The sequence below is a fragment of the Ranitomeya imitator genome, chromosome 5 (genome assembly GCF_032444005.1).
Source record: "Ranitomeya imitator isolate aRanImi1 chromosome 5, aRanImi1.pri, whole genome shotgun sequence".
NCBI lineage: Eukaryota > Metazoa > Chordata > Amphibia > Anura > Dendrobatidae > Ranitomeya > Ranitomeya imitator.
Window position 1 is genome coordinate 131,155,226 of NC_091286.1, and position 26,879 is coordinate 131,182,104.

At 41.3% G+C, this 26,879-nt stretch overlaps 1 protein-coding gene across 1 annotated transcript in view; it reads left to right on the forward strand.

The window, feature by feature from the left end:
* LOC138681556 (sulfotransferase 6B1-like) overlaps nt 1-26,879 on the forward strand; it is a 47,791-nt gene that overhangs the window by 15,784 nt on the left and 5,128 nt on the right. Inside the window, exons 3-6 of the mRNA XM_069769155.1 lie at nt 2,551-2,640; nt 14,607-14,733; nt 16,990-17,084; nt 22,949-23,105. Of these exons, the coding sequence (XP_069625256.1) occupies nt 2,551-2,640; nt 14,607-14,733; nt 16,990-17,084; nt 22,949-23,105 (469 nt within the window). The remainder of the gene's footprint in view (nt 1-2,550; nt 2,641-14,606; nt 14,734-16,989; nt 17,085-22,948; nt 23,106-26,879) is intronic.

Here is a 26,879-nt window from a genome sequence, read left to right on the forward strand (position 1 = left end):
AGTCTGGTGCAGATCCTGCCTGCTGCACTCTGGTGCAGGTCCTGCCAGCTGCACTCTGATACAAGCTTTGCCTTCTGCAAACTCCACCTGCCGCACTATCCAGTCTGTCCTTCTGGGTCCAGATGCTGTGCGTCCGTTGGTCAGTCCCGGAGTGGCACCTGGTGTGCATCAGGAGCCAAGCCTAACCATCAGAGGCTCTAGTCAACAGTCCGGTGCTTGCTTAGTCACGCTCCTCCATGCTCCCCACGGTCCGAGGCACAGTGGTTCCACAACCACGTCCGTGACAGATATCTACAGAGGCAGCTCCTTTGTTGGGGCACATTTGCTGCTTATTTGCTGCCTCAAGTTCTAATCTAGTTCCAACCTGCATCCAAATCCATATCAAAATTTACAAATCCTACTTAAAGGGAGTCTGTCACCCCAAAAATCGTATATGAGATAAGGCCACCAGCATCAGGGGCTTATCTACAGCATTCTGTAATGCTGTAGATAAGCCCCCGATGTATCCTGAAAGGTAAGAAAAACAGGTGATATTATACTGACCCAGGGGCGGTCCTGCTGCAGTCCGGTCCGATGGGTGTAACGGTACGGGTCCAGCGCCTCCCATCTTCATATACGATCACGTCCTCTTCTTGTCTTCCTGCTGTGACTCCGGCACAGGTGTACTTTGTCTGCCCTGTTGAGGGCAGAACAAAGGACTGCAGTGCACAGGGAAAGGTCAGAGAGACCCGGCGCCTGCGCACTGCAGTACTTTACACTGCCCTCAACAGGGCAGACAAAGTACACCTGTGCCGGAGCCACAGCAGGAAGACAAGAAGAGGACATGATCGTATGAAGATGGGAGGTGCTGGACCCGGACCTCGATGCCCATCGGACCGGACCACAGCGGGACCGCCCCTGGGTGTGTATAATATAACCTGTTTTTCTTACCTTTCAGGCTACATCGGAGGCTTATCTACAGCATTACAAAATGCTGTAGATAACCCCCTGATGCCGGTGGCCTTATCTCATATACGATTTTTGGGGTGACAGACTCCCTTTAAAAATTTTGTGGCAGATTCTTCAATGGCAAATTGCCCCACATATGAATTTGCACTTTGGCTGTTTTAATATAGTCTGTGCTTGATTTGTAATTCCCAACTTGACTGCCGAGTCTCCTGACCTGAGACAATTGTCTCATAGCCATATTTGAGGAAGTTAGCTCTGATTAGCAGACCCAGCAATGGGGTCAACTCTTCTGATCGGAGCACAGATCTTGTTTCATGGATGTGTGAAACCAACCTTACTGATGGAAGCTCACATTGAGGAAAGCAGCTGATGCAGCAGTTATCCAATACCCAACCCACTACAAAATAAATTACTGAGAAGTGTGACAGTGCCAGGCCAGGGAGTGACTGCATCAACTGCTTTACTAAATTGTCACCACAGTTTCTTTATGGTTAATAATGCCATAGTCACTCAGACACAATATTGGCTGAAGGTAGGACGTTAAGATTTGGGGGTTAGTTGGTCAAACTCAATCTTTGCCCTGGTGAAGGAAAGATTTGCAGTACTTCTGAGATTGGCGGCATCAGTCCAAGAGAGTCTAATTTGTATGGTAACCATTAGGTATCATGTCATAAACAGTCTTTGGCTATGTCTATGTTTTGGAGGTGTCTGCTAGTTCATCACAAACAGGTGCAGAATGACGGGCTAGAGGCTGTGCAGTGCGATTGAGCGTGGTAGAACATGATTGCTACTAATGCCAAACCCTTTTGGAGCTGCCATGTGAAAGTTAGGCCGAAATTAGATGTCTACGAATCAAGGTCTATATGCCGACCATGGTGCATGGACTGGCCACTGACAGCCTCATATATTCCTATGAGGACGCCTGAATTCGGCTTTAGAGATAAGAGTCCACAGAGAGGGGAAAATGCTGAAGAATGTATCATACAAGTTATATTTTTGATATTAATCAAGTACACATGACCTATTTTGAAGATTCGCCTGAAATGAGAGGCACACTTTTTACATTATTTGCTAGACTTGTGCAAACCCTATTGGACTTTTAAAAAATCCTAGAGAATATTAGTTGGTTTTATTTTTTTTTTCTTTATAAATCAATAGAAAAAAAATTGTGATATATCTTGCAAGAGAAATCCACTTCTTTCTCCTCCTGGAATGATCATTCACTCTCAAAATTCTCAATTCATGGGTAAAATCTGTCCTTCGTGAATAGGAGATGACAGTTGGCGCTCATAAAGTTCTATGGAGACTGTTATTTCTGGAGAATTTGCCACAGAATACATTTGCCTCCAGTTCCTCCTTTCTTCAAAAAATGTAAAAGTACCATTTGGCATCTCCTTTTCTAGTAATGGGAAAATTTGTTTTCACTGAATGCAGATTTTACCATTGAATTGAGAATGAAATATCAATCCAGGAGGAGAAAGCAGATTTTTTTTTATAAGATATTGTACAAAGTTTCTTGTTTTCATGTGTACTATTAATTTATGAAACAAGGATTAAAATTGTGATTATTCTTTAAGTAAAATTAATTATTTATTATTTCAGAAGTTAAAAGTAGAATCTTCACCACGAGTCTTAGGATCGCACTTGCTTTATGACAACATACCTCAACCATTTTATGACAAGAAAATAAAGGTAAATTTAGTCTGCAATCTGTTATAATAAAAATTATGTTTGCTGCCACATTTCTTCAGCAACATATAGTACACATATTAGTAATGCAAAATGTGTGAATTGCAAATTTATCTACACATGAAGCTTAAATAAATGATAACATGCGCCACATGCGACATACAACATGTAACATGTGACATGTGGCATGCATCATATGACATGCAACATGTCACATGCGACATGCAACATTTTGCATGCGACATGCAACATGCGACATACCACATGCGACATGCAACATACGACATGCAACATGCTACATACAATATGCAACATACCGTACACACATACAGAACATGCAACATTCATAACATACATACAGCACATACAATACATACATATAGACATACAGTACATTAAACATAAAGTACATACTCACCATCACCTTGTCACCTTGATCCCCGAAGCCAGTGTCACCTGTAACAAATAATAAAATAATAATAAACAAACAATATACTCCCTGATCTGCAGATATCCAATTAAAATGAGTGTCCCACGACGATCTCCTGTGGAGAGCAGCCACATCAGCTGATGTGACCCCTCTCCAGGGGCTCCTGGAATACAATCAGGGAAGGTATCCTTCCACAATATATTTCCCACAATGTATTCCTCCGCCCCTGTGAGAAAATAGTCCCCAGTCTCACTTGTGGCACTGCTGTGTGGGAAAATTCCCACACAGCTTTGCCATAAAGTGAGAGTCTGAACTAAGGTAACCTCAGTGATACACTGCAAGAGCCATTGTCTTCTGTCAGTGTGTCACTGCAGTGCCTATAGAGCGGTGACATCACCTGATGTCACTGTTCTATAAGGGAGATTGTCGTGGGACATTCGTTATTAATTGGACTACGGCAGAAAGTAAGTATACAGTTGGCTTATTATTTTTACTTTTTTTGCAGGTGCTCAAGTATGGTAAGTATGGTGAAATTAAGAATAATAAAATACTTTTTTCTGGCTGTGTCGTTATTTTTTTTTTTTACGCTTTCACTACAATAGGATTAGTAATGGATAGGTGTCTTATTGATGTCTCTCCATTATTAAACAGGCTTAATGTCACCTTATATTAGCAAGGTGACATTAACTCTTTATTACCCCATATCCCACTGCTGCAGGGGAGTGGGAAGAGAGGGGCTAAGTGCCAGAATTGGCACATCTTACAGATGCACCATTTCTGGGGCGGCTGGGGGCTGGTATTTGTAGCCGGGGGGCCAATATCCATGGCCCTCTCTAGGCTATGAATATAAGCCCACAGCTGTCTGTATAGCCTTTCTGGCTATAAAATATAGGGGGACCCATGTAATTTTTTTGGGGGGTCCCCCTATTTTTATAGCCAGTAAAGGCTACGCAGACAGTTGCGGGCTGATATTCATAGCCTGGGAAGCTCCATGGGTATTAACCTTCCCAGGCTACAAACATCAGTCCCTCAGGCGCTGGCTTTCCCTCTCTGGTGCAGAATATTGCGCGGGAGCCTACCCTATTTTTTTTTTTCACATTTTTTTTTTAAATTAAACATATTGCGTTTGAGGCCGGGGTCAATACCCGACACTGTCACGGGCACTCGGGACAGGAGCGCTCAGCTGCATAGAAATACATGCAGCCGCACGCTCCGCTCCCAAGTGCTGGTGGCAGTGCTGGGTATTGAAGCGAGAGACTTGTGTGAGTTTCTCACGAGTGTGACCCCGGCCTAACACAGATTTAGTTTGTGTGTCTTTATTTAAGGCCAGGATCACACATGCGAGAAACTCGGACGAGTCTCGCATCTTAATACCTGACACTGGCGCCGACACTCGGGAGCGGAGTGTGAAGCTGCATAGAAATACATGCAACTGCACACTCTGCTCCCGAGTACCGGCGGCAGTGCCGAGTATTAAGATACGAGACTCGTCCGAGTTTCTCACTTGTGTGATCCATCTATCGTATCTATCTATCGTATCATCTATTGTCTCTATCAGTCATCTATTTATCTATTATCTATCTATCCTATCTATCTATTATCTATTTATCTATTATCTATCGATATATCTATACTGTATATAGATATATTTATAGATATATATATCGATAAATAGATAGATATGATAGATGGATACAATAGATAGATAGATACGATAAATGGATACAATAGATAGATACGATAGATACAATAGATGGATGCAATAGATAGATAGATACGATAGATATCTATCATTTCTATCTATCATAGTCATCTATCTATCGTATCTATCTATAATCTATTTAACTATTATCTATCTATCTATCTATCAATATATCTATCTATTGATATTTATCTATATATAGATATATTTATAGATAGATATATCGGTAGATAATAGATAGATATATCGATAGCTAGATACCATAGATAAATCCGATAGACAGATCCATAGATAGATATTATATATACATAGATAAGATAGATACGATAGATATGTATCTATCTATCTATCTATCTATCTATCTATCTAGCTGTGTGTGTATATTCTTCAATGGAGTATGTAAATGAAGAGGTTGGACAAGAAATGACATCACAATTTTTTTTTGTATATCTTTATTGAGCTTACAAAAACACACACAAAGCCGCATGAAAAACGCATAAAAAAACGCATGAAAACACGTCCAAAAATGCATGAAAAACCCAGGTGACCTGCCAGTGACCTCAGGTGCAGATTTGGTGCAGATTTTACCTGCGTCAAATCCTGATCAAATCCTGAACGTGGAAACATACCCTAAAACAATGTACCACAACTCCAGAGTCTTCAAAATATTTTTGAAGGTCTTTTGTAGTCAAGCGGGGTTCTGATTTGCTTCTCTAGCAATCCTACTATCAGTTCTTACTAAAATTTTGCTTGGTGTTCTATACCTTATCTTGACCTCCACTCTTCGTGTTAACTGCCATTTCTTAATTACATTTTGAACTGAGGAAAGGGCAACTTGTAAACACTTAGCTATCTTCTTATAGCCTTATATAGCCTTATATGGCCTCCACCATTTTCATTTTCAGAGTTCTAGGCAGCTGCTTATAAGAACCCACGGCTGCTGTTTTTTGGCACAAGGGTAAAGGAGGCTGGGTTTTTATAAAACTGGAAAATTTGCATGACCTGGCATTTCCTAATGATGATAGTGAAAAAGTCATAACCGTAACAGGCTAATTAAGGTCTCAAACCTTGGTCGCAGTTATCTGAGCAGTCAGATCCCCAAGGCTGCCCAAAGGTTACCATAGACCCATTTTCTTACTGTATGACATTCCTTAGTTGAAGAGAACCTGTCAGCATGATTTTGTAATGTGAAGTAAAGACATGGCTATAATGGTGCTGTAATACAGATTAAATTGATACCTTTAGTGAAGAAATTCACTTTGAGGTTTCTAATCTAATTAGATTTTGATGTACAGGGGCTGGACTTTGCACTGGATCTTCTCATACCTGTGTGTTTTCTCGGCCCCTCTGCCTACTTCAGGTTTTTGAATAACAGGTCAATGCTGACATGTCAAACAGAGGAGGCAGGTCATTCATAGACCGTAGGCAGGCGCAGGCGCCTGAATATCACAGATAGAGAGGAGATGACCTAGTGTACAGTTCAGCCCCTGTGAATTAAATCTAATTAGCAGACAGCTTCAAATGTTGATTAAAGAAGATCCACAAAGTGGATTATTTCACCAAACGAATCAATCTATTAGGCTCAACTGGTGAGGTGGATCCTCCAAGCCCAAGGTTCAGGTGGACACACAGGCCATGAGCATTGGTGCAGCAGATGAGTAAGGCACATGGAACATGGACAGCTGAGAGACAGGAGACCACAGAGAGGCAGCTGGGATGCTGGAAACTGCAGGCAAGTGGGAGATGTCCAGGAAACCACAGACAGGCTGCTGGAATGCAGGAAACTACAGGCAATTGGGAGACGACCAAGAGACCACAGTGAGGCAGCTGAAATGTTGGAATCTGCAGTCAAGCAGGAAATGTCCAGGAGACCACAGACAGACAGCTGGGATGCTGGAAACCCAGACAAGCAGGAGACGTCAAGGAGATTACAGACAGGCAGCGGGGGTTTAAGGTGCATTGAATTTAGAGGCACTGAAGGCACTGAAGTCTTAATACCAAGACACAAGTGTTGCGATCTTTTTTTCTTTAACTGGTTCTGCCAGATTATGATAGGTCAGCATCAGACAGTGAGAGAAAGTACACGCCCCTATTTAAAACTGTATAATGACACCCACATGGACTTTAAAAGATAACTCATTAGGAGCCAAATACTTTTGATTGCTAACATCTTCACATTGGATAGGTTGAACGTGAGAAATTTGGTGAAACGTCCTCTTTAATAGATTAAGAGCAACAAGTAGAAAATGACTAAAAGTGTCTGGTCATTAAATTAAAAAAATACAGAGATCAAGGGGTTAATTACTAGTTATTTATTTATTGTATAGTGTGCAATTACAGTGTGATCTTTTTGGATAAATAATTTATGATTGTACATAAATAAACTGGTCCAAAGTACAGCATTGCACAAGATTTAGTTAGCATCACAAAATCCATTATTAACATTATATGAAATGTGGTCTTCTAGTCTTCTTAAAGATGAGGACCAGAAAAGGAAACTGTATCTTTGGTGTTTCCTCAAAGTCAAGGTTTTGTAGAGATGCTATTTTGCACATGCTTTTATTTCTACAATGTACAGTCATGGACAAAAATGTTGGCACCCTTAAAATTGTTTCAGAAAATGAAGTATTTCTCCCAGAAACTTGTTGCAATTACACATGTTTTGTGATATACATGTTTATTTCCTTTGTGTGCATTGGAACAACACAAAAAAACAGAGAAAAAAGACAAATTGGTCATAATTTCACACAAAACCCCCAAAATGGACCGGACAGAAATGTTGAGACTCTCATCTTAATATTTGGTTGCAAACCCCTTAGAAAGATATCTGCAATCAATCACTTAATACAATAATCAATAAGCTTCTTACACCTCTCAACTGGAATTTGGACCACTATTCTTTTGCAAACTGCTCCAAGTCTCTCATATTTGAAGGCGCATTCTTGCAACAGGAATTTCAATATCTATCCACGGGTGTTAACTGGGATTTAGATCCGGACTCATTGCTGTCCACTTCAGAACTCTCCAGCGCTTTGTTTCTATTCATTTCTGGGTGTTTCTTGAAGTATGTTTGGGGTCATTTTCAGGCTGGAAGACCCATGACCTAGGACGCAAACTGTTATGATCTGGTGGCCTAGGAGCAGCATGAGACGTACTCTGGAGAAGGTGGTACCTGTACTGAACGCAGACCCTGAACTTAACAACACAAGTAGATGTAGCCGTGGGATGTACCTAACGCTCCCAAGACACCTCGACACAGCCGGAGGACTAAATACCACTAAAGATAGAAACGGAAAACTATATTGCCTCAGAGAAAATCCCCAAAGGAAAGACACCCCCCCACAAATATTGACTGTGAGAGGAGAGGGAAATGACATACGCAGACTGAAATCAGAATTTAGCAGAGGAGGCCATTCTTGCTAAATAGAAAGAATAGGACAGAGTACTATGCGTTCAGTATTTAACACTAGAAAATATCCACCACAGAAAATACAAAAACTCCACATCTGACTAAAGACATGGAGGGTATATCTGCATCTCCAGAGATTCCAGCAAGGCTGAAGTAATCCTTACACAGACAAATCTGGACAAGACAAAACAAGAAAATGCACTGAACTATTAAGCCCACAGCATGTGAACTGCAAAAACAAAGCCAGAACTTATCTTTGTAGACATGGACTGCAAAACAGGAGAGACCAGTCAGAGATGTGAATCATTCAAAAACAATGGACAACTGGCACTGACTAAAGAATCAAGCCAGACTAAATAGCCCAGACCAAATTGCGATAAGTGGACCCACCTGATGAATGCTGCGATCCAAAGACAGCAGCACTACCACTCATCACCACCGGAGGGAGCCCAAGAGCAGAATTCACAACAGTACCCCCCCCTTGAGGAGGGGTCACCGAACCCTCACCAGAGCCCCCAGGCCGATCAGGATGAGCCAAATGAAAGGCACGAACCAAATCGTCAGCATGAACATCGGAGGCAACAACCCAAGAATTATGCTCCTGGCCATAACCCTTCCATTTGACAAGACACTGAAGCTTTCGCCTCGAAAAATGAGAATCCAAAATCTTCTCAACCACATACTCCAACTCTCCATCAATCAACACCGGGGCCGGAGGATCAACAGAGAGAACAACAGGCTCCACATATTTCCGCAACAAAGATCTATGGAAAACATTATGGATGGAAAAAGAGGCTGGAAGGGCCAAACAAAAAGACACTGGATTGATAATCTCAGAAATCCTATAAGGACCAATAAACCGAGGCTTAAACTTAGGGGAAGAAACCTTCATAGGAACATGATGGGAAGACCACCAGACCAAATCCCCAACCCAAAGCCGGGAACCAACGCACCGACGACGGTTAGCAAAACGCTGAGCCTCCTCCTGAGACAACACCAAATTGTCCACAACATGAGCCCAAATCTGCTGCAACCTGTCCACCACAGAATCCACACCAGGACAGTCAGAAGGCTCAACCTGCCCTGAAGAAAAACGAGGATGAAAACCAGAATTCCAAAAAAAAGGCGAAACCAAGGTAGCAGAACAAGCCCGATTATTAAGGGCAAACTCGGCCAATGGCAAGAAAGCCACCCAATCATCCTGATCAGCAGACACAAAGCATCTCAAATAAGTTTCCAAAGTCTGATTAGTTCGCTCGGTTTGACCATTTGTCTGAGGATGAAATGCGGAAGAAAAAGACAAATCAATGCCCAGCCTAGCACAAAAGGCCCGCCAAAACCTAGAAACAAACTGGGAACCTCTATCGGACACAATATTCTCTGGAATGCCATGCAAACGAACCACATGCTGAAAAAATAACGGAACCAAATCAGAAGAGGAATGCAATTTAGGCAAAGGTACCAAATTAACCATCTTAGAAAACCGGTCACAAACCACCCAGATAACTGACATCCTCTGGGAAACCGGAAGATCTGAAATAAAATCCATAGAAATATGCGTCCAAGGCCTCTCAGGGATTGGCAATGGCAAAAGCAACCCACTAGCACGGGAACAGCAAGGCTTGGCCCGCGCACAAGTCCCACAGGACTGCACAAAAGAACGCACATCCTGCGACAAAGAAGGCCACCAAAAGGACCTACCAACCAAATCTCTGGTACCAAAAATCCCAGGATGGCCAGCCAACACAGAACAATGAACCTCAGACATCACTTTACTAGTCCATCTATCAGGAACAAACAGTTTCCCCACTGGACAGCGGTCAGGTTTATCAGCCTGAAATTCCTGAAGAACCCGTCGTAAATCAGGGGAGATGGCAGAAAGAATCACCCCTTCCTTCAAAATGCCGACCGGCTCACGGACCCCAGGAGAGTCAGGCAAAAAACTCCTAGAGAGGGCATCAGCCTTAACATTCTTAGAGCCTGGAAGATACGAGACCACAAAATCAAAACAGGAGAAAAACAGGGACCATCGAGCCTGTCTAGGATTCAGCCGTTTGGCAGACTCGAGGTAAATCAGATTCTTATGATCGGTCAGGACCACAATACGGTGCTTGGCCCCCTCAAGCCAATGACGCCACTCCTCAAATGCCCACTTCATAGCCAACAACTCCCGATTGCCGACATCATAATTGCGTTCTGCAGGTGAAAACTTTCGAGAAAAGAAGGCACACGGTTTCATTAAGGAACCAACAGGATCCCTCTGAGACAAAACAGCCCCTGCCCCAATCTCAGAAGCGTCAACTTCAACCTGAAATGGAAGAGAAACATCTGGCTGACGCAACACAGGGGCAGAAGTAAATCGGCGTTTAAGCTCCTGGAAGGCAGAAACAGCCGCAGAGGACCAATTCGCCACATCAGCGCCCTTCTTCGTCAAATCGGTCAGGGGTTTAACCACACTGGAGAAGTTGGCAATGAAACGGCGATAAAAATTAGCAAAGCCCAAAAATTTCTGAAGGCTCTTCACGGATGTGGGCTGAATCCAATCATGAATAACCTGAACCTTAACCAGATCCATTTCTATAGATGAGGGAGAAAAAATGAAGCCCAAAAAAGAAACCTTCTGCACTCCAAAGAGGCACTTAGACCCCTTAACAAATAAAGCGTTATCACGAAGGATCTGAAATACCATCCTGACCTGTTTCACATGAGACTCCCAATCATTGGAAAAAATCAAAATATCATCCAAATATACAATCATGAATTTATCAAGATAACTCCGAAAGATATCATGCATGAAGGACTGGAACACAGATGGAGCATTAGAGAGCCCGAATGGCATCACTAGATATTCAAAATGGCCTTCGGGCGTATTAAATGCAGTTTTCCATTCGTCGCCCTGCTTAATACGAACAAGATTATATGCCCCTCGAAGGTCAATCTTAGTGAACCAACTAGCCCCCTTAATCCTAGCAAACAAATCAGAAAGCAAAGGCAAAGGGTATTGAAATTTGACCGTGATCTTATTCAAGAGGCGATAATCAATACAGGGTCTCAAGGAGCCATCCTTCTTGGCAACAAAAAAAAACCTGCTCCCAATGGTGAAGAAGATGGTCGAATATGCCCTTTCTCCAAAGACTCCTTAATACAGCTCCGCATGGCGGCACGTTCTGACACAGACAGGTTGAAAAGTCGGCCCTTAGGGAACTTACAACCTGGAATCAAGTCATTAGCACAATCACAGTCCCTATGCGGTGGAAGGGAACTGGACTTGGGCTCCTCGAATACATCCTGGAAATCTGACAAAAACTCAGGAATTTCAGAAGAGGGGGAAGAGGAAATTGACATCAAAGGAACATCATTATGAATCCCCTGATAACTCCAACTAGTCACAGACATGGACTTCCAATCCAACACCAGATGATGTACCTGTAACCATGGAAAACCCAGCACGATAGCATCATGCAAATTATGCAACACCAGAAAACGACAATCATCCTGATGGGCTGGCGCCATGCGCATGGTCAGCTGTGTCCAAAACTGAGGTTTATTTTTTTGCCAACGGTGTAGCATCAATGCCCCTTAAAGGAATAGGGTTCTGCAAAGGCTGCAAGGGAAAACCACAACGTCTGGCAAATTCTAAGTCCATTAAATTCAAAGCGGCGCCTGAATCCACAAATGCCATGACAGAAAATGACGATAATGAGCAGATCAAGGTCACAGATAACAGAAATTTAGGTTGTACAGTACTGATGGTAACAGAACTAGCGATTCTCTTTGTACGCTTAGGGCAATCAGAAATAACATGAGCAGAATCGCCGCAGTAAAAACACAACCTATTCTGACGCCTGAATCCTTGTTGTTCAGCTCTAGAAACAATCCTATCACACTGCATAGGCTCAGGACTCCGCTCGGAGGACAACGCCACAGTATGCACAACTCTGCGCTCGCGCAAGCAACAATCAATCTGAATGGCCAGAGACATAGAATCACTCAGACCAGCAGGCATGGAGAACCCCACCACAACATCTTTAACGGATTCAGAAAGACCCTTTCTGAAGATTGCCGCCAAGGCATCCTCATTCCATTTAGTCAGCACAGACCATTTTCTAAATTTCTGGCAATACGATTCTGCCGCTTCTTGACCCTGACACAGGGCCAACAAGGTCTTGTCTGCATGAACCACTGAATTAGGTTCATCATACAATAACCCCAGCGCCTGAAAAAAGGTGTCTAAATCAAGCAAAGCCGGATTTCCAGACTCCAGGGAAAACGCCCAATCATGTGGATCACCACGCAGCAGGGAAATAACAATTATAATCTGCTGAATGGAATCACCAGAGGAACGGGGTATCAGAGCAAAAAACAGTTTACAGTTATTTTTAAAGCTCAAAAATTTGGATCTGTCCCCAAAAAACAAATCAGGAGTTGGAATTCTAGGCTCTAAAACAGGAGTCTGAACGATATAATCGGAAATACCCTGTACTCTAGCAGCAAGTTGGTCCACACGAGACGCCAATTCCTGAACATCCATGCCCACACCGAATTCCTTAGCCACCCAGAGGAAAAGAGGAAAGAAAAGACACAACAGACTACAGAAAAAAAAATGGCTCAGCACTTTTCTTCCCTTGTTCTGAGATGCGTTTAACTCATTGTTGGCCAGTTGTACTGTTATGATCTGGTGGCCTAGGAGCAGCATGAGACGTACTCTGGAGAAGGTGGTACCTGTACTGAACGCAGACCCTGAACTTAACAACACAACTAGATGTAGCCGTGGAATGTACCTAACGCTCCCTAGACACCTCGACACAGCCGGAGGACTAAATACCCCTAAAGATAGAAACGGAAAACTATCTTGCCTCAGAGAAAATCCCCAAAGGAAAGACAGCCCCCCACAAATATTGACTGTGAGAGGAGAGGGAAATGACATACGCAGACTGAAATCAGAATTTAGCAGAGGAGGCCATTCTAGATAAATAGAAAGAATAGGACAGAGTACTATGCGTTCAGTATTAAACACTAGAAAATATCCACCACAGAAAATACAAAAACTCCACATCTGACTAAAGACATGGAGGGTATATATGCATCTCCAGAGATTCCAGCAAGGCTGAAGGAATCCTTACACAGACAAAGCTGGAGAAGACAAAACAGGAAAATGCACTGAACTATTAAGCCCACAGCATGTGAACTGCAAAAACAAAGCCAGAACTTATCTTTGTAGACATGGACTGCAAAACAGGAGAGACCAGTCAGAGATGTGAATCCTCCAAAAACAATGGACAACTGGCACTGACTAAAGAATCAAGCCAGACTAAATAGCCCAGACCAAATTGCGATAAGTGGACCCACCTGATAAATGCTGCGATCCAAAGACAGCAGCACTACCACTCATCACCACCGGAGGGAGCCCAAGAGCAGAATTCACAACAGCAAACCCAGCTTTTTGACAGTAGGCACTACATTGTGACCCAAAATCCTTTGGTAATCTTGAGATTTCATTATGCCTTGCACACTTGTTTTTGGTAAACAGTGGTACTATATGTTTTACTAAAAAGCTCTATCTTGGTCTCACATAGCTACAAAACGCTTCCCAGAAGGATTTTGGCTTAATCACATACATTTTGACAAACTGTAGTCTAGCTGTTTATATCAGCAATGGGGTCTTCCTGGGTCTCCCACATTAGTGATTAATTTCATTTAAATGTTGATGGATAGTTTGTGCTGACATTGATGCACTCTGAGCCTGCAGGACAGCTTGAATTTCTTTGGGCTTTGATTGGAGCTGCTTATCCACCATCTGGACTATCCTGAGTTGTAACCTTTGATCAATTTTCCCTGATGTTTGCTTTCACGGAGATTATCAAGATCTCTGGAAATGGACTTGTAACCTTGAGATTGTTGATATTTTCAATAATTTAGGCTCTCAAGTCCTCAGACACTTATCTTCTTCTCTTTCTGTCCTCAAAGCTTAGTGTGGCACACACAGACACACAATGCAAAGATTGAGTCAACTTTTCACCTTTTTATCTGGTTTCAGGTGTGATTTTCATATTGCCTCACCTGTTACTTGCCACAGGTGAGTTTGAATGAGCATCACATGCTTGAAACAAAGTTGTTTACCCACAATTTTGGAAAGTTGCCAACAATTTTGAGGTTTAGCTCAAAATCATGTCCAATTTGCCTTTTTTAACTTGTTTTTAGTGATGTTCCAATATACACACAGAAAATAACATGTGTAATTGCAATAATTTTCTGGGAGAAGTACTTAATTTTATGGAACAATTTGAAGGGTGCCAACACTTTTAGCCATGACTGTATATATCTCCTTACTTTTCTGGCACAGTGAATTGTCTGTTACCTGCAATCCAATGGCCAAAATGTTAAAATTCTTACCTCTTGTATTTTCGTTGCTATTTTGTATTGTACAGATGCTGGTGGTGTTTCGAAATCCAAAAGATACAGCCGTGTCACTTTTTCACTTCTACAATAACAACCCAATGCTTCCCAGCTACAATAGCTGGGATGATTTTTTCCCAGATTTCATGGCTGGTAAAGGTACTGTATTAAAAGTTTAACTTTTCACCAATTTTTTTGTGCTTTGATGTTTTTTTACAATAAAACAGATATTGAAACAAGGATAATGTAATAGTCAGGAAAAAGGGACAAAAAGAAGTCCATTAATGAAATGTTCCAGATATTGGATAGTACGAGAGGTATAGGATTAATGAAAAAGGAGAGAAAGTTAAGAATAAGTTTACAAGAGGTCAAAACTGAGTGCTTGTCCAAAAGTGAGACCATGCAGAAGCAGCACGGGAGAGTGATCAAAATGAGGACAGAATACAAATACAACATGACAAGGTTTAGCTCTTGGACAATCAAATAAACAAGATAGTAAGATGCTCTCTCACCCCAATATCCTGAGATTAAACATTCCTCATGTTGCAAAAGGAGAACAAGTTCTACTCAGCATTAAATGTTGTGTTGAATGTTCTTTTTTAGTTTAGCATTTACAAATTTTCTTGATTTGAAAATAGTCCAGAATAGTATTCTTCCCTGCATAGGCATTTGTTTGATTACAAGTTAAAGAAAGAGTTTAGCTTCTAAGAGTCTAGGGGTATACCTGCAGATTGTGTGATATAGGAGGGTTCCCATAAATCTTGGTATAGATTGTGCTTAGTAATTGAATATTTAAGGGACAAAACTCAAACCCTGTGTTTCTTGGCACCAAGGAACGACTACAGGCTATGAAATGTGTCCTCAGGAGATTGGAAACCTCTCAACAATTGGAGAGTAGCCACATAATTCATAAGTTATTCTACTTGATGTCCTTTTATGTAATAAGGATGTAACGAGTCAAGTGAATATGTTCAGAAATGACCGAATTTGCATTATTCGTGCCATATTGGTACCCTATCCATGTCGAATTTATGTATGACAATCGTTTCCGAACATATTTGTTAATTTCTACTCCCGTTGACTCCTATGACATTCGGCTGATATAACTGATATAAAACACTTTGAACATTTGTCAAATTTTTGCTTAATGTGGAGTTGTGTGAAAATTTTGGGACATTGTGCATTTTCATAACAGTTTCATGCAACTCAACCAAGATAGGCAGAGATGAGGAGGAGGTGGCCCACCAGTCAAATTCATCAAAAGTGGCAGAGTTTCTTACATCAGAAATGTTAGTGCACTCTCTGACATTTCTGGCAAGGTGCACACTATGGATAAGAAACGTCGAATGTATTGGTGCATCTTATAACTGCATGCCCCTTATTAAGACCGACATACAAAACGCCATTCTTAATTAATAAGGGCCAATGTGTTGTGAAATTAATCATTAGAACTGAAAGATTATCATGATTTCCATCCACTCTCTTACAAATGCTTTAATTTCAATATCGCTCTATTTTTAATACATAATATTACTTCATAATATTTAGCTCCCTCCTCTACCCCTCCAACCTCCCTCATCTCTGCAAAAGACTTTAATTTCAAAAATAAGGTCGACCAAACAAGGCAAGTCGTTAAGTCTTTACTGCCATCCACCACAGCTTATATGGACAACAGACCATTGCCCTCCCGATAATTTTCCTCCCCACCATCACGGAAAGAGAGCTCACTCATCTCCACTCCAAATCGCGCCTCACCAATTGTGCACTTGATCCCATCCCACCTCCTCCCCATCCTCACCACCATGTTTATCCTAGCCCTAACCCATCTTTTCAACCTATCGCTAACCTTTGGTAACTTCCCCTATGCTTTCAAACATGCCCCAATCACACCTATCCTAAAGAAGCCATCCCTCGACCCAACCTCTTTGTCCTGCTATCACTCCATATTGCTGCTATTGTTTGCCTCCAAACTCCTCAAACAGCATGTCCATGCTGAACTTTTCTTCCATCTCTTATATAACACACTCTTTGACAACAGATGTCCCTCTCTGCTGTTCAAAATCCCTGACAGTTTATCAGCCATATCCTCCTTTCTGCAAAAGTCTGTCATTGTTAGTTTATTCACTGTAATTTATATTTGTATTTTGTATGTAACCCTCTCATGTACAGCACCATGGAATCAATGGTGCTCTAAACATAAAAAATAATAATAATTCCTGTTATTCTCTTCTGTGGTTGTGATTATACAATCTTTTTACATGTTAATGTTATTGAATAAAAAGGAAAACTATCTTAATTTTGCATAACTATAGAAAAACTTCATCCATTTTTATCAAGTTTCTATGATTTCTCATTTCACAAATCTAGTAATTTCTTCAGAATTTTAGACTAATTGCTTAACATTAATCATTTTAGTTGTGTGGGGATCCTATTTTGATCATGCAGTTGCTTGGAACAAACATCTTGATGAAGATACAGTTTTGTTGATGACATTTGAAGATATGAAAGAAGTAAGCCAGCTTTCACTCTTCTGAATGATGACTAACTATATGTCTAATTATATATTTATCCCCAAGGTTTTAAAACTACATCCAAAATGCTGAGCCATTACGCTTTGCTAGCTTGTAAGATGGGAACCAGACTTGCATGATTGTTCTCAATTGTCCTTAAATGGATTTCTCACCAGATTTGACAAGACAAACTATATACATAAATAAATCGATCTCTCAGCACTATTGATGTACTGAGGACGTACAGTACAGACCAGAAGTTTGGACACACCTTCTCATTTAAAGATTTTTCTGTATTTACATGACTATGAAAATTGTACATTCGCACTGAAGGCATCAAAACTATGAATTAACACATGTGGAATTATATACTTAAAAAATGTGAAACAACTGAAATTATGTCTTATATTCTAGGTTCTTCAAAGTAGCCACCTTTTGCTTTGATGACTGCTTTGCACACTCTTGGCATTCTCTTAATGAGCTTCAAGAGGTAGTCACCGGGAATGGTCTTCCAACAATCTTGAAGGAGTTCCCAGAGATGCTTAGCACTTGTTGGCCCTTTTGCCTTCACTCTGCGGTCCAGCTCACCCCAAACCATCTCGATTGGGTTCAGGTCTGGTGATTGTGGAGGCCAGGTCATCTGGCGTAGCACCCCATCACTCTCCTTCTTGGTCAAATAGCCCTTACACAGCCTGGAGGTATGTTTGGGGTCATTGTCCCGTTGAAAAATAAATGATGGTACAACTAAACGCAAACCGGATGGAATAGCATGCCGCTGCAATATGCTGTGGTAGCCATGCTGGTTCAGTATGCCTTCAATTTTGAATAAATCCCCAACAGTGTCACCAGCAAAGCACCCCCACACCATCACACCTCCTCCTCCATGCTTCATGGTGGGAACCAGGCATGTAGAGTCCATCTGTTCACCTTTTCTGCGTCGCACAAAGACATGGTGGTTGGAACCATATATCTCAAATTTGGACTCATCAGACCAAAGCACAGATTTCCACTGGTCTAATGTCCATTCCTTGCGTTCTTTAGCCATAACAAGTCTCTTCTGCTTGTTGCCTGTCCTTAACAGTGGTTTGCTAGCTATTTCACCATGAAAACCTGCTGCACAAAGTCTCCTCTTAACAGTTGTAGAGATGGGTCTGCTGCTAGAACTCTGTGTGGCATTGACCTGGTCCCTAATCTGAGCTGCTGTTAACCTGCAATTTCTGAGGCTGGTGACTCGGATAAACTTATCATCATAAGCAGAGGTGACTCTTGGTCTTCCTTTCCTGGGGCGGTCCTCATGTGAGCCAGTTTCTTTGTAGCGCTTGATGGTTTTTGCCACTGCACTTGGGGACACTTTTAAAGTTTGCCCAATTTTTCAGACTGACTGACCTTCATTTCTTAAAGTAATTATGGCCACTCAATTTTCTTTACTTGGCTGTTTTTTTTTTTGCCATAATACAAATTCTAACAGTCTATTCAGTAGGACTATCAGCTGTGTATCCACCAGACTTCTGCACAACACAACTGATGGTCCCAACCCCATTTAAAAGGCAAGAAATCCCACTTATTAAACCTGACAGGGCACACTTGTGAAGTGAAAACCATTCCCGGTGACTACCTCTTGAAGCTCATCAAGAGAATGCCAAGAGTGTGCAAAGCAGTCATCAAAGCAAAAGGTGGCTACTTTGAAGAACTTAGAATATAAGACATGATTTCAGTTGTTTCACACTATTTTGTTAATAATATATGTATATATATATATATATATATATATATATATAATTCCACATGTGTTAATTCATAGTTTCGATGCCTTCAGCATGAATGTAAAATTTTCATAGTCATGAAAATACAGAAAAATCTTTATTTGAGAAGGTGTGTCCAAACTTTTGGTCTGTACTGTACTTACTTTGAAAATACATGGCTAATTCTGATCTGTACTGTACTTACTTTGAAAATACATGGCTAATTCTGATATCAAATGTAGTATTTTATGAGCTTGACTCATTTTAATATCAAAGGAGGCAAACCGTTAAAAAATATTATACAACTATTCTGACATGGATTTTCATAGTATATATATAAGCTTCATCAGGTGTAGAAATTTACATAATAAATTTATGCTTGTGTGTGTTTGTTTGTGTATGTCTATATGCCTGTGTATAGGCATGTATGTATGTGTACATGTCTTCTGTTGATTTTGCAAGATTTCCCACATACAAAGAATGGAGAGGTCTGTAATTTTTATCGTAGGTACACTTCAACTGTGAGAGACACAATCTTAAAAAAAATGTCCAGAAAAATCACATTGTATGATGTTTACATAATTAATTTACATTTTATTACATGAAATAAATTCTTGACACAACAGAAAAGCAGAACTTAAAGGGAATCTGTCTCCCCGTTTTTTCAGTATGAGATAAAAATACTATTAAATAGGGCCTGAGCTGTGCATTACAATAGTGTATTTTGTGTACCCTCATTTCCCACCTATGCTCCCGAAATACCTTACCAAAGTCACCGTTTTCGCCTGTCAATCAGGCTGGTCTGGTCATATGGACGTGGTGACAGGTTCCCTTTAATATTGGCTTTTATCGTAAGTCATATTGCAAGACTTGTTAAAGGGTTGATTGTGACTCGTAGGGTAGCTACTTCCAACAGGTGGTGCTCAAGAGTTCAAGTCCTTTTTTACTCTGAAGAGGCAATTTGCATATTAAATTTCCCTGAGTAGCATTGCATGGCGAATAAGCCTCCTTACCTTGACAAGCCAGAGATGGTATGTTCCTTTCCGCACAGAGAAATCTTTCCTCTTAGACTCCAATATTTGATAGAGAAACCTTTGTTTGCAATTACCGAGGTCAGGCGTTTCCTGTAGTTCTTGACCAAGTTTGCACACACTGCAGCAGTAATTTTGGCCCATTCCTCCATAAAGATCTTCTCCAGATCTTTCAGGTTTTGGGGCTGTCCCTGGGCAACATTGAGTTTCAGCTCAGTTCAAATATTTTCTATTGGGTTCAGGTCTGGAAACTGGCTAGGCCACTCCAGGACTTTGAAATGCTTCTTACGGAGCCAATCGTTGGTTGTCTTGGCTGTGTGTTTTGGGTAATTGTCATGTTGGAAGATCCAGCCATTACCCATCTTTAAAGTTCCTACTGAGGGAAAGAGGTTGTTGGCCAAAATCTTACCATACATGACCCCATCCATTCTCCCTTCAATATGGTGCAGTCTTCCTGTCTCCATTGCAGAAAAGCACCTTCTCAAAGTATGAGGTTTCCCCCATCATGCTTCATGGTTGGGATGGTGTTGTTAGGGTTGTACTCATTGGAGTACATACCAAAGATTTCTACTTTGGTCTCATGACCTTCTTCTTATGACCTTCTCCCATGCCTCCTCTTGATCATCCAGATTGTCAATGGTGATCTTCAAATTGGCCACGACATGTGTCGTTGTGAGCAGGCGGTCCTTGCATGCCCTGCAGGATTTTAATCCATGATGATGTAGTGTGTTTGAGACTGTGTTCCCAGTTCTTTTCAGGTCATTGACTAGGTCCTCCCATGTTGTTCCGGGCTGATTCCTGACCTTTCTCAGAATCATCCTAACCTCACGATGCAAAATCTTGCATGCAGCCCAGACTGAGGAAGATTGACAGTCATCCTGTGTTTCTTCCATTTTCTAATAATTGTACCAACAGTTGGTGCCTTCTCACAAAACTGCTTACCTATTGTCCTGTAGCCAATCCTAGCCTTGTGGAGGTCAACAATTTTATCCCTGGTGTCCTTAGACAGCTCTTTGATCTTGGCCGTGATGGAAAAGTTGGAGTATGACTGACTGTGTGGACAGATGTCTTTTATACAGGTGATAAGTTCAAACAGGTGCAATTAATGCAGGTAATGAGTACAGAGTAGGAGGGCTTCTTATAGAAAAACTAACAAGTCTATGAGAGCCAGAATTCTTGCTGGTTGGTAGGTGATCAAATATGTTTTTCAAGCAATAAAATCCAATTTAATTATTTAAAATTGTAAATTGTGATTTTCAGGTTTTTATTTTTAGATTCTGTCTCTCACAGTTGAAGTGTACCCACGAGAAAAATTACAGACCTCTCCATTATTCATAGGTGGAAAAACGGCAGTGAATCAAATATTTATTTTTTTCCACTGCATGTATATGTCTGAATAAGTATACAACTATGTAGGTATCTTTATACATGTCAGTATATATGAATATGTTTTGTGTATATGCGTGTGGCTACAGTTAAGCGCTGTCCCCTGCTTTTGGTGCTGAAGCCGGCATTCATTCCTTTTCCCCAGCAGCGTTCGCTGGAGAGAAGGAATGAAAATTCAAGGTATTTTTTTTTGTTAAAAATAAAGTTTGGGCTCACCTCTTGCCTCCCATCTCCCGTGCGCTCGCCTGCTTGCTGAGAAATATTCACCCAGCTCCTGCGATGTCTGTTCTCAGCGCCAGCAGCCTGTCCTGTGTGAGCGGTCACGTGGTACCGCTCACTACAGTGAGGAATATGCGCATATTCATCACTGTAATAAGCGGTACCACGTGACCGCTCACACAAGACAGGCTGCCGGCACTGAGAGCAGACATCGCAGGAGCTGGGTGAGTATTTCTCGGCAAGCAGGCGGGCGCACGAGGGATGGGAGGCGGGAGGTGACCCCAATCTTTATTTTTAACAAAAAAAAAACCTTGATTTTTCATTCCTTCTCTCCAGCGAACGCTGCTGGGGAGAAGAAGTGAATGCCGGCTTCAGCACCAAAAGCAGGGGACAGCGCTTACTGTAGCGCTGTCTCTCCTACCGCAGTACGTGCACACGGAGGAGAGCACACACTGTTCTCCGTGTGCAAGTGTGCGGGATGCTTTGCGGACAATGCTGCCGGAGAAAAGCGGACATGTCTCCGTGTTTTCAACACGGACACACGGTCTGTGAAAACACGGAGACATGTGCATAGACCCATTCATTTGAATGGGTCTACATGTGTCAGTGTCTCCAGTACGTGAGAAAACTGTCAGTATACGTACCGGAGACACTGACGTGTGAAAGAGGCCTAAAGCTGTTAAAATATTTAACCCCTTCAGTGAACACTACAAAAAAGAAAACCCAAGAGGCAAAAAACTATGCTTTTTCATCATACCACCAAACAAAAAGTGGATTCAAATTTGATCAAAAGATCAAATGTAAATAAAAGTGGTTTTGCCGAAAACATCATCTTTTCCCATAGAAATACTAGCCACCATACAGCTGCATCAGTGGAAAAATAAAAAAAAAACTATAGGTCACAGAATACAGTGATGCAAAAAATCTTTTTTTCTGTAAAATAGTTTTTATTAAGTAAAAGCGCCAAAATATTAAAAAAAATATTAATGTGGTATAGCTGTAATTGTAAAGACCCATAGAATAAGGCCGTCTTAGCACTTTTATCACACAGTGGAAAAAAAACAAAAAGAATCCCAAATATCTAGTTTTTTGTTCATTATGCCTCCCAAAAATCAGAATAGAAAGCTATCAAAAAATGTGATGTTCGCGAAAATAGTACCAATATTTTAATTTTGTTAACAGTTAAATTGCAATATGGAGTTTTCCATTTTATGTTTTAATGGCTTGTCTATTTTAAATCGGTGATCATGTTGCTTACACATAAAACAGATACAAGTTTAGTCGCCGGTAGTTATCGTGTGCAGTGCTGAAAATGAATGATGATACAGACAGGAAGCCGTAAGATGGTGCTTGGTGTTTGCATAAAGGTCAAAATAAACTAACCAGGTTTACAACTGATCATGTGCCTACAGAAGAAATCATAGAGAACAGGATAAGATTGGCTTATTTATGGTTGTAACCAAAATGAAATCTACTGTCTTCCTAGGACCTGGAAGGATCAGTGAAGAAGATAACTGAATTCTTAGGAATCCAAATTACTGAAGAACAAGTGAAGCAAGTTGCTGAAAAAGGAACGTTCAAGGCTATGAAAGATAATTCTGGGAAAACACATGGTGCTTTCGGACAGATTGTTTTTAGAAAAGGTGAAAATTATAACTACCTTTGTACCGTATTCAATGATTAGAATTTATTAGCAAAAATTGCATTATTTCACTGTCCAGCAACAAAAGTCTACTGGTTTTAATGCTGCTGTTTGATATATGAAAAGCAGTAAATGGTTTTACATAAGAAACAAAGAAACATATTAAATAGGTAACTGACACAAACACTATGATTGGAGGATAAAAAGTTCTATAGCCACAGCCTTAATTAAAGGGATTGTCCACTACTAGGACAATGCCTACTGGATCTGAATGTTTACCCCAGTGATGAAAACACATCCCTTCTATTCACCTTCTGTGCAGGCGCTGTTCCAGAGGAGTCAACACTCGCGTTCCTAAGGTTCACTTGAGGTTATTATGAGATATGAGCCCTGTGCCTAATCAGTGCCAGTGTCGCTGTCTCCGCCTTTGGACATATTAGTGATTAAGAGGAAGTGAGTGGCAAGCTGCAGCTCTCATTACCTATTGAAATCTATGCGTCCAAAGGTGGGGACAGTGATTCCAGTGCTGATTGGGTGTTGACCTCATGTGTCATAACAAACTCAAGTGCAGTCACCATGGGAACGGCGCCTGTTTGATTTTATGAATGACTAGCTGAAGAGCCCGGCGTTGCCTGGGCATAGTAAATATCTGTGGTTAGTTATAGCACCTCACTTCTCTTAATTTCCGATCACGCCTCTCATTTTCCCCATCACATCTTTCATTTTCCCTCTCACATCTCTCATTTTCTCCCTCACACCTCTCATTTTCCCCCTCACTCCTCTCATTCCCCCCTAACACTTGTCATTTCGACCTCACATCTGTCATTTTCCGATCACTCCACAATTTTCCCTCACTCCTCTCATTTTGCACTCACACCTTTTCATTTTCACTTCACACCTCTCATTTTCACCTCAGTATATACATGTTTGTCATCTCCCTTATATATAGTATACACCTGTATGTCATCTCCTGTATATAGTATATACCTGTATGTCATCTCCCCTGTATATAGTATATACCTGCTGTGCGTCATCTCCCCTGTATATAGTATATACCTGTATGTCATCTCCTCCTATATATAGCATATACCTGTATGTCATCTCCTCCTGTATATAGCATATACCTGTAGGTCATCTGCTCCTGTATATAGTATATACCTGTGTGTCATCTCCTCCTGTATATAGTATATACCTGTATGTCATCTCCTCCTGTATATAGTATGTACCTGTATGTCATCTCCTCCTCTATATAGTATATACCTGTGTGTCCTCTCTCCTGTATATAGTATATATCTGTATGTCATCTCCTCCTGTATTAGACCTCGTTCACATGTTATTTGGTCAGTATTTTTACCTCAGTATTTGCAAGCTAAATTGGCAGCCTGATAAATCCCCAGCCAACAGGAAGCCCTCCCCCTGGCAGTTTATATTAGCTCACACATACACCTAATAGACAGGTCATGTGACTGACAGCTGGCGTATTTCCTATATGGTACATTTGTTGCTCTTGTAGTTTGTCTACTTATTAATCAGATTTTTATATTTGAAGGATAATACCAGAATTGTGTGTGATTTAGGGCGAGTTTCGTGTGTCAAGTTGTGTGTGTTGAGTTGCGTGTGGCGACATGCATGTAGCGACTTTTTGTGTGTCGAGTTGCATGTGATAGGTTAGTGTAGCAAGTTGTGCGCAGCAAGTTTTGCGCATGGCGAGTTTTGCGCGTGGCGAGTTTTATGTGTGGTGCCTTTTGAGTATGTGCAAGTTTTGTGTGAGGCAACTTTAGCATGTGTTGCAACTTTTGTGCATGTGGCAATTTTTCCGCGGGTGCAAGTTTTGCGTGTGGCGAGTTTTCCCATGAGGTGAGTTTTGCATGTGTGGCGAGTTTTGCGTGAGCCTAGCTTTGCATGTGGTGAGTTTTGCACGTGGCGAGTTTTGAGCGGCGACTTTTGTGTTTTGACTTTTATGTGGCGAGGTTGGTGTATGTGTGGTGAAATGTGTGCTCAGGGTGGTATATGTGTTCAAGCACGTGGTAGTGTGTGGCGCCTTTTGTGTGTGTGTTCATATCCCCGTGTGTGGTGAGTATCCCTTGTCGGGGCCCCACCTTAGCAACTGTACGGTATATACTCTTTGGCGCCATCGCTCTCATTCTTTAAGTCCCCCTTGTTCACATCTGACAGCTGTCAATTTGCCTCCAACACTTTTCCTTTCACTTTTTCCCCATTATGTAGATAGGGGCAAAATTGTTTGGTGAACTGGAAAGCGCGGGGTTAAAATTTCACCTCACAACATAGCCTATGACGCTCTCGGGTTCCAGACGTGTGACTGTGCAAAATTTTGTGGCTGAAGCTGCGACGCCTCCAACACTTTTCCTTTCACTTTTTCCCCATTAAGTAGATAGGGGCAAAATTGTTTGGTGAATTGGAAAGCGCGGGGTTAAAATTTCACCTCACAACATAGCCTATGACGCTCTCAGGGTCCAGACGTGTGACTGTGCAAAATTTTGTGGCTGAAGCTGCGACGCCTCCAACACTTTTCCTTTCAATTTTTCCCCATTATGTAGATAGGGGCAAAATTGTTTGGTGAATTGGAAAATGCGGGGTTAAAATTTCACCTCACAACATAGCCTATGACGCTCTCGGGGTCCAGACGTGTGACTGTGCAAAATTTTGTGGCTGTAGCTGCGACAGTTCAGATGCCAATCCCGGACATACATACATACATACATACACACACACACACTTTCAGCTTTATATATTAGACTAGCTGAAGAGCCCGGCGTTGCCTGGGCATAGTAAATATCTGTGGCTAGTTATAGCACCTCACTTCTCTTATTTTCCCATCACGCCTCTCATTTTCCCAATCACATCTTTCATTTTCCCCCTCACTCCTCTCATTTTCTCCCTCACTCCTCTCATTCCCCCCTAACGCTTGTCATTTCGACCTCACATCTGTCATTTTCGGATCACTCCACTATTTTCCCTCACTCCTCTCATTTTGCACTCACACCTTTTCATTTTCACCTCACACCTCTCATTTTCACCACAGTATATACATGTTTGTCATCTCCCTTATATATAGTATACACCTGTATGTCATCTCCTGTATATAGTATATACCTGTATGTCATCTCCCCTGTATATAGTATATATCTGCTGTGTGTCATCTCCCCTGTAAATAGTATATATCTCTGTGTCATCTCCTCCTGTATATAGTATATACCTGTATGTCATCTTCTATATATAGCATATACCTGTATGTCATTTCCTCCTGTATATAGTATATACCTGTAGGTCATCTGCTCCTGTATATAGTATATACCTGTGTGTCATCTCCTTCTGTATATAGTATATACCTGTATGTCTTCTCCTCCTATATATAGTATATACCTGTATGTCATCTCCTTCTATATATAGTATATACCTGTATGTCATCTCCTCCTGTATATAGTATATACCTGTGTGTCATCTCCCCTGTATATAGTATATATCTCTGTGTTATCTCCTCCTGTATATAGTATATACCTGTATGTCATCTTCTATATATAGCATATACCTGTATGTCATCTCCTCCTGTATATAGTATATACCTGTAGGTCATCTGCTCCTGTATATAGTATATACCTGTGTGTCATCTCCTCCTGTATATAGTATATACCTGTATGTCATCTCCTCCTGTATATAGTATATACCTGTGTGTCATCTCCTTCTGTATTAGACCTCGTTCACACGTTATTTGCTCATTATTTTTACCTCAGTATTTGTAAGCTAAATTGGCAGC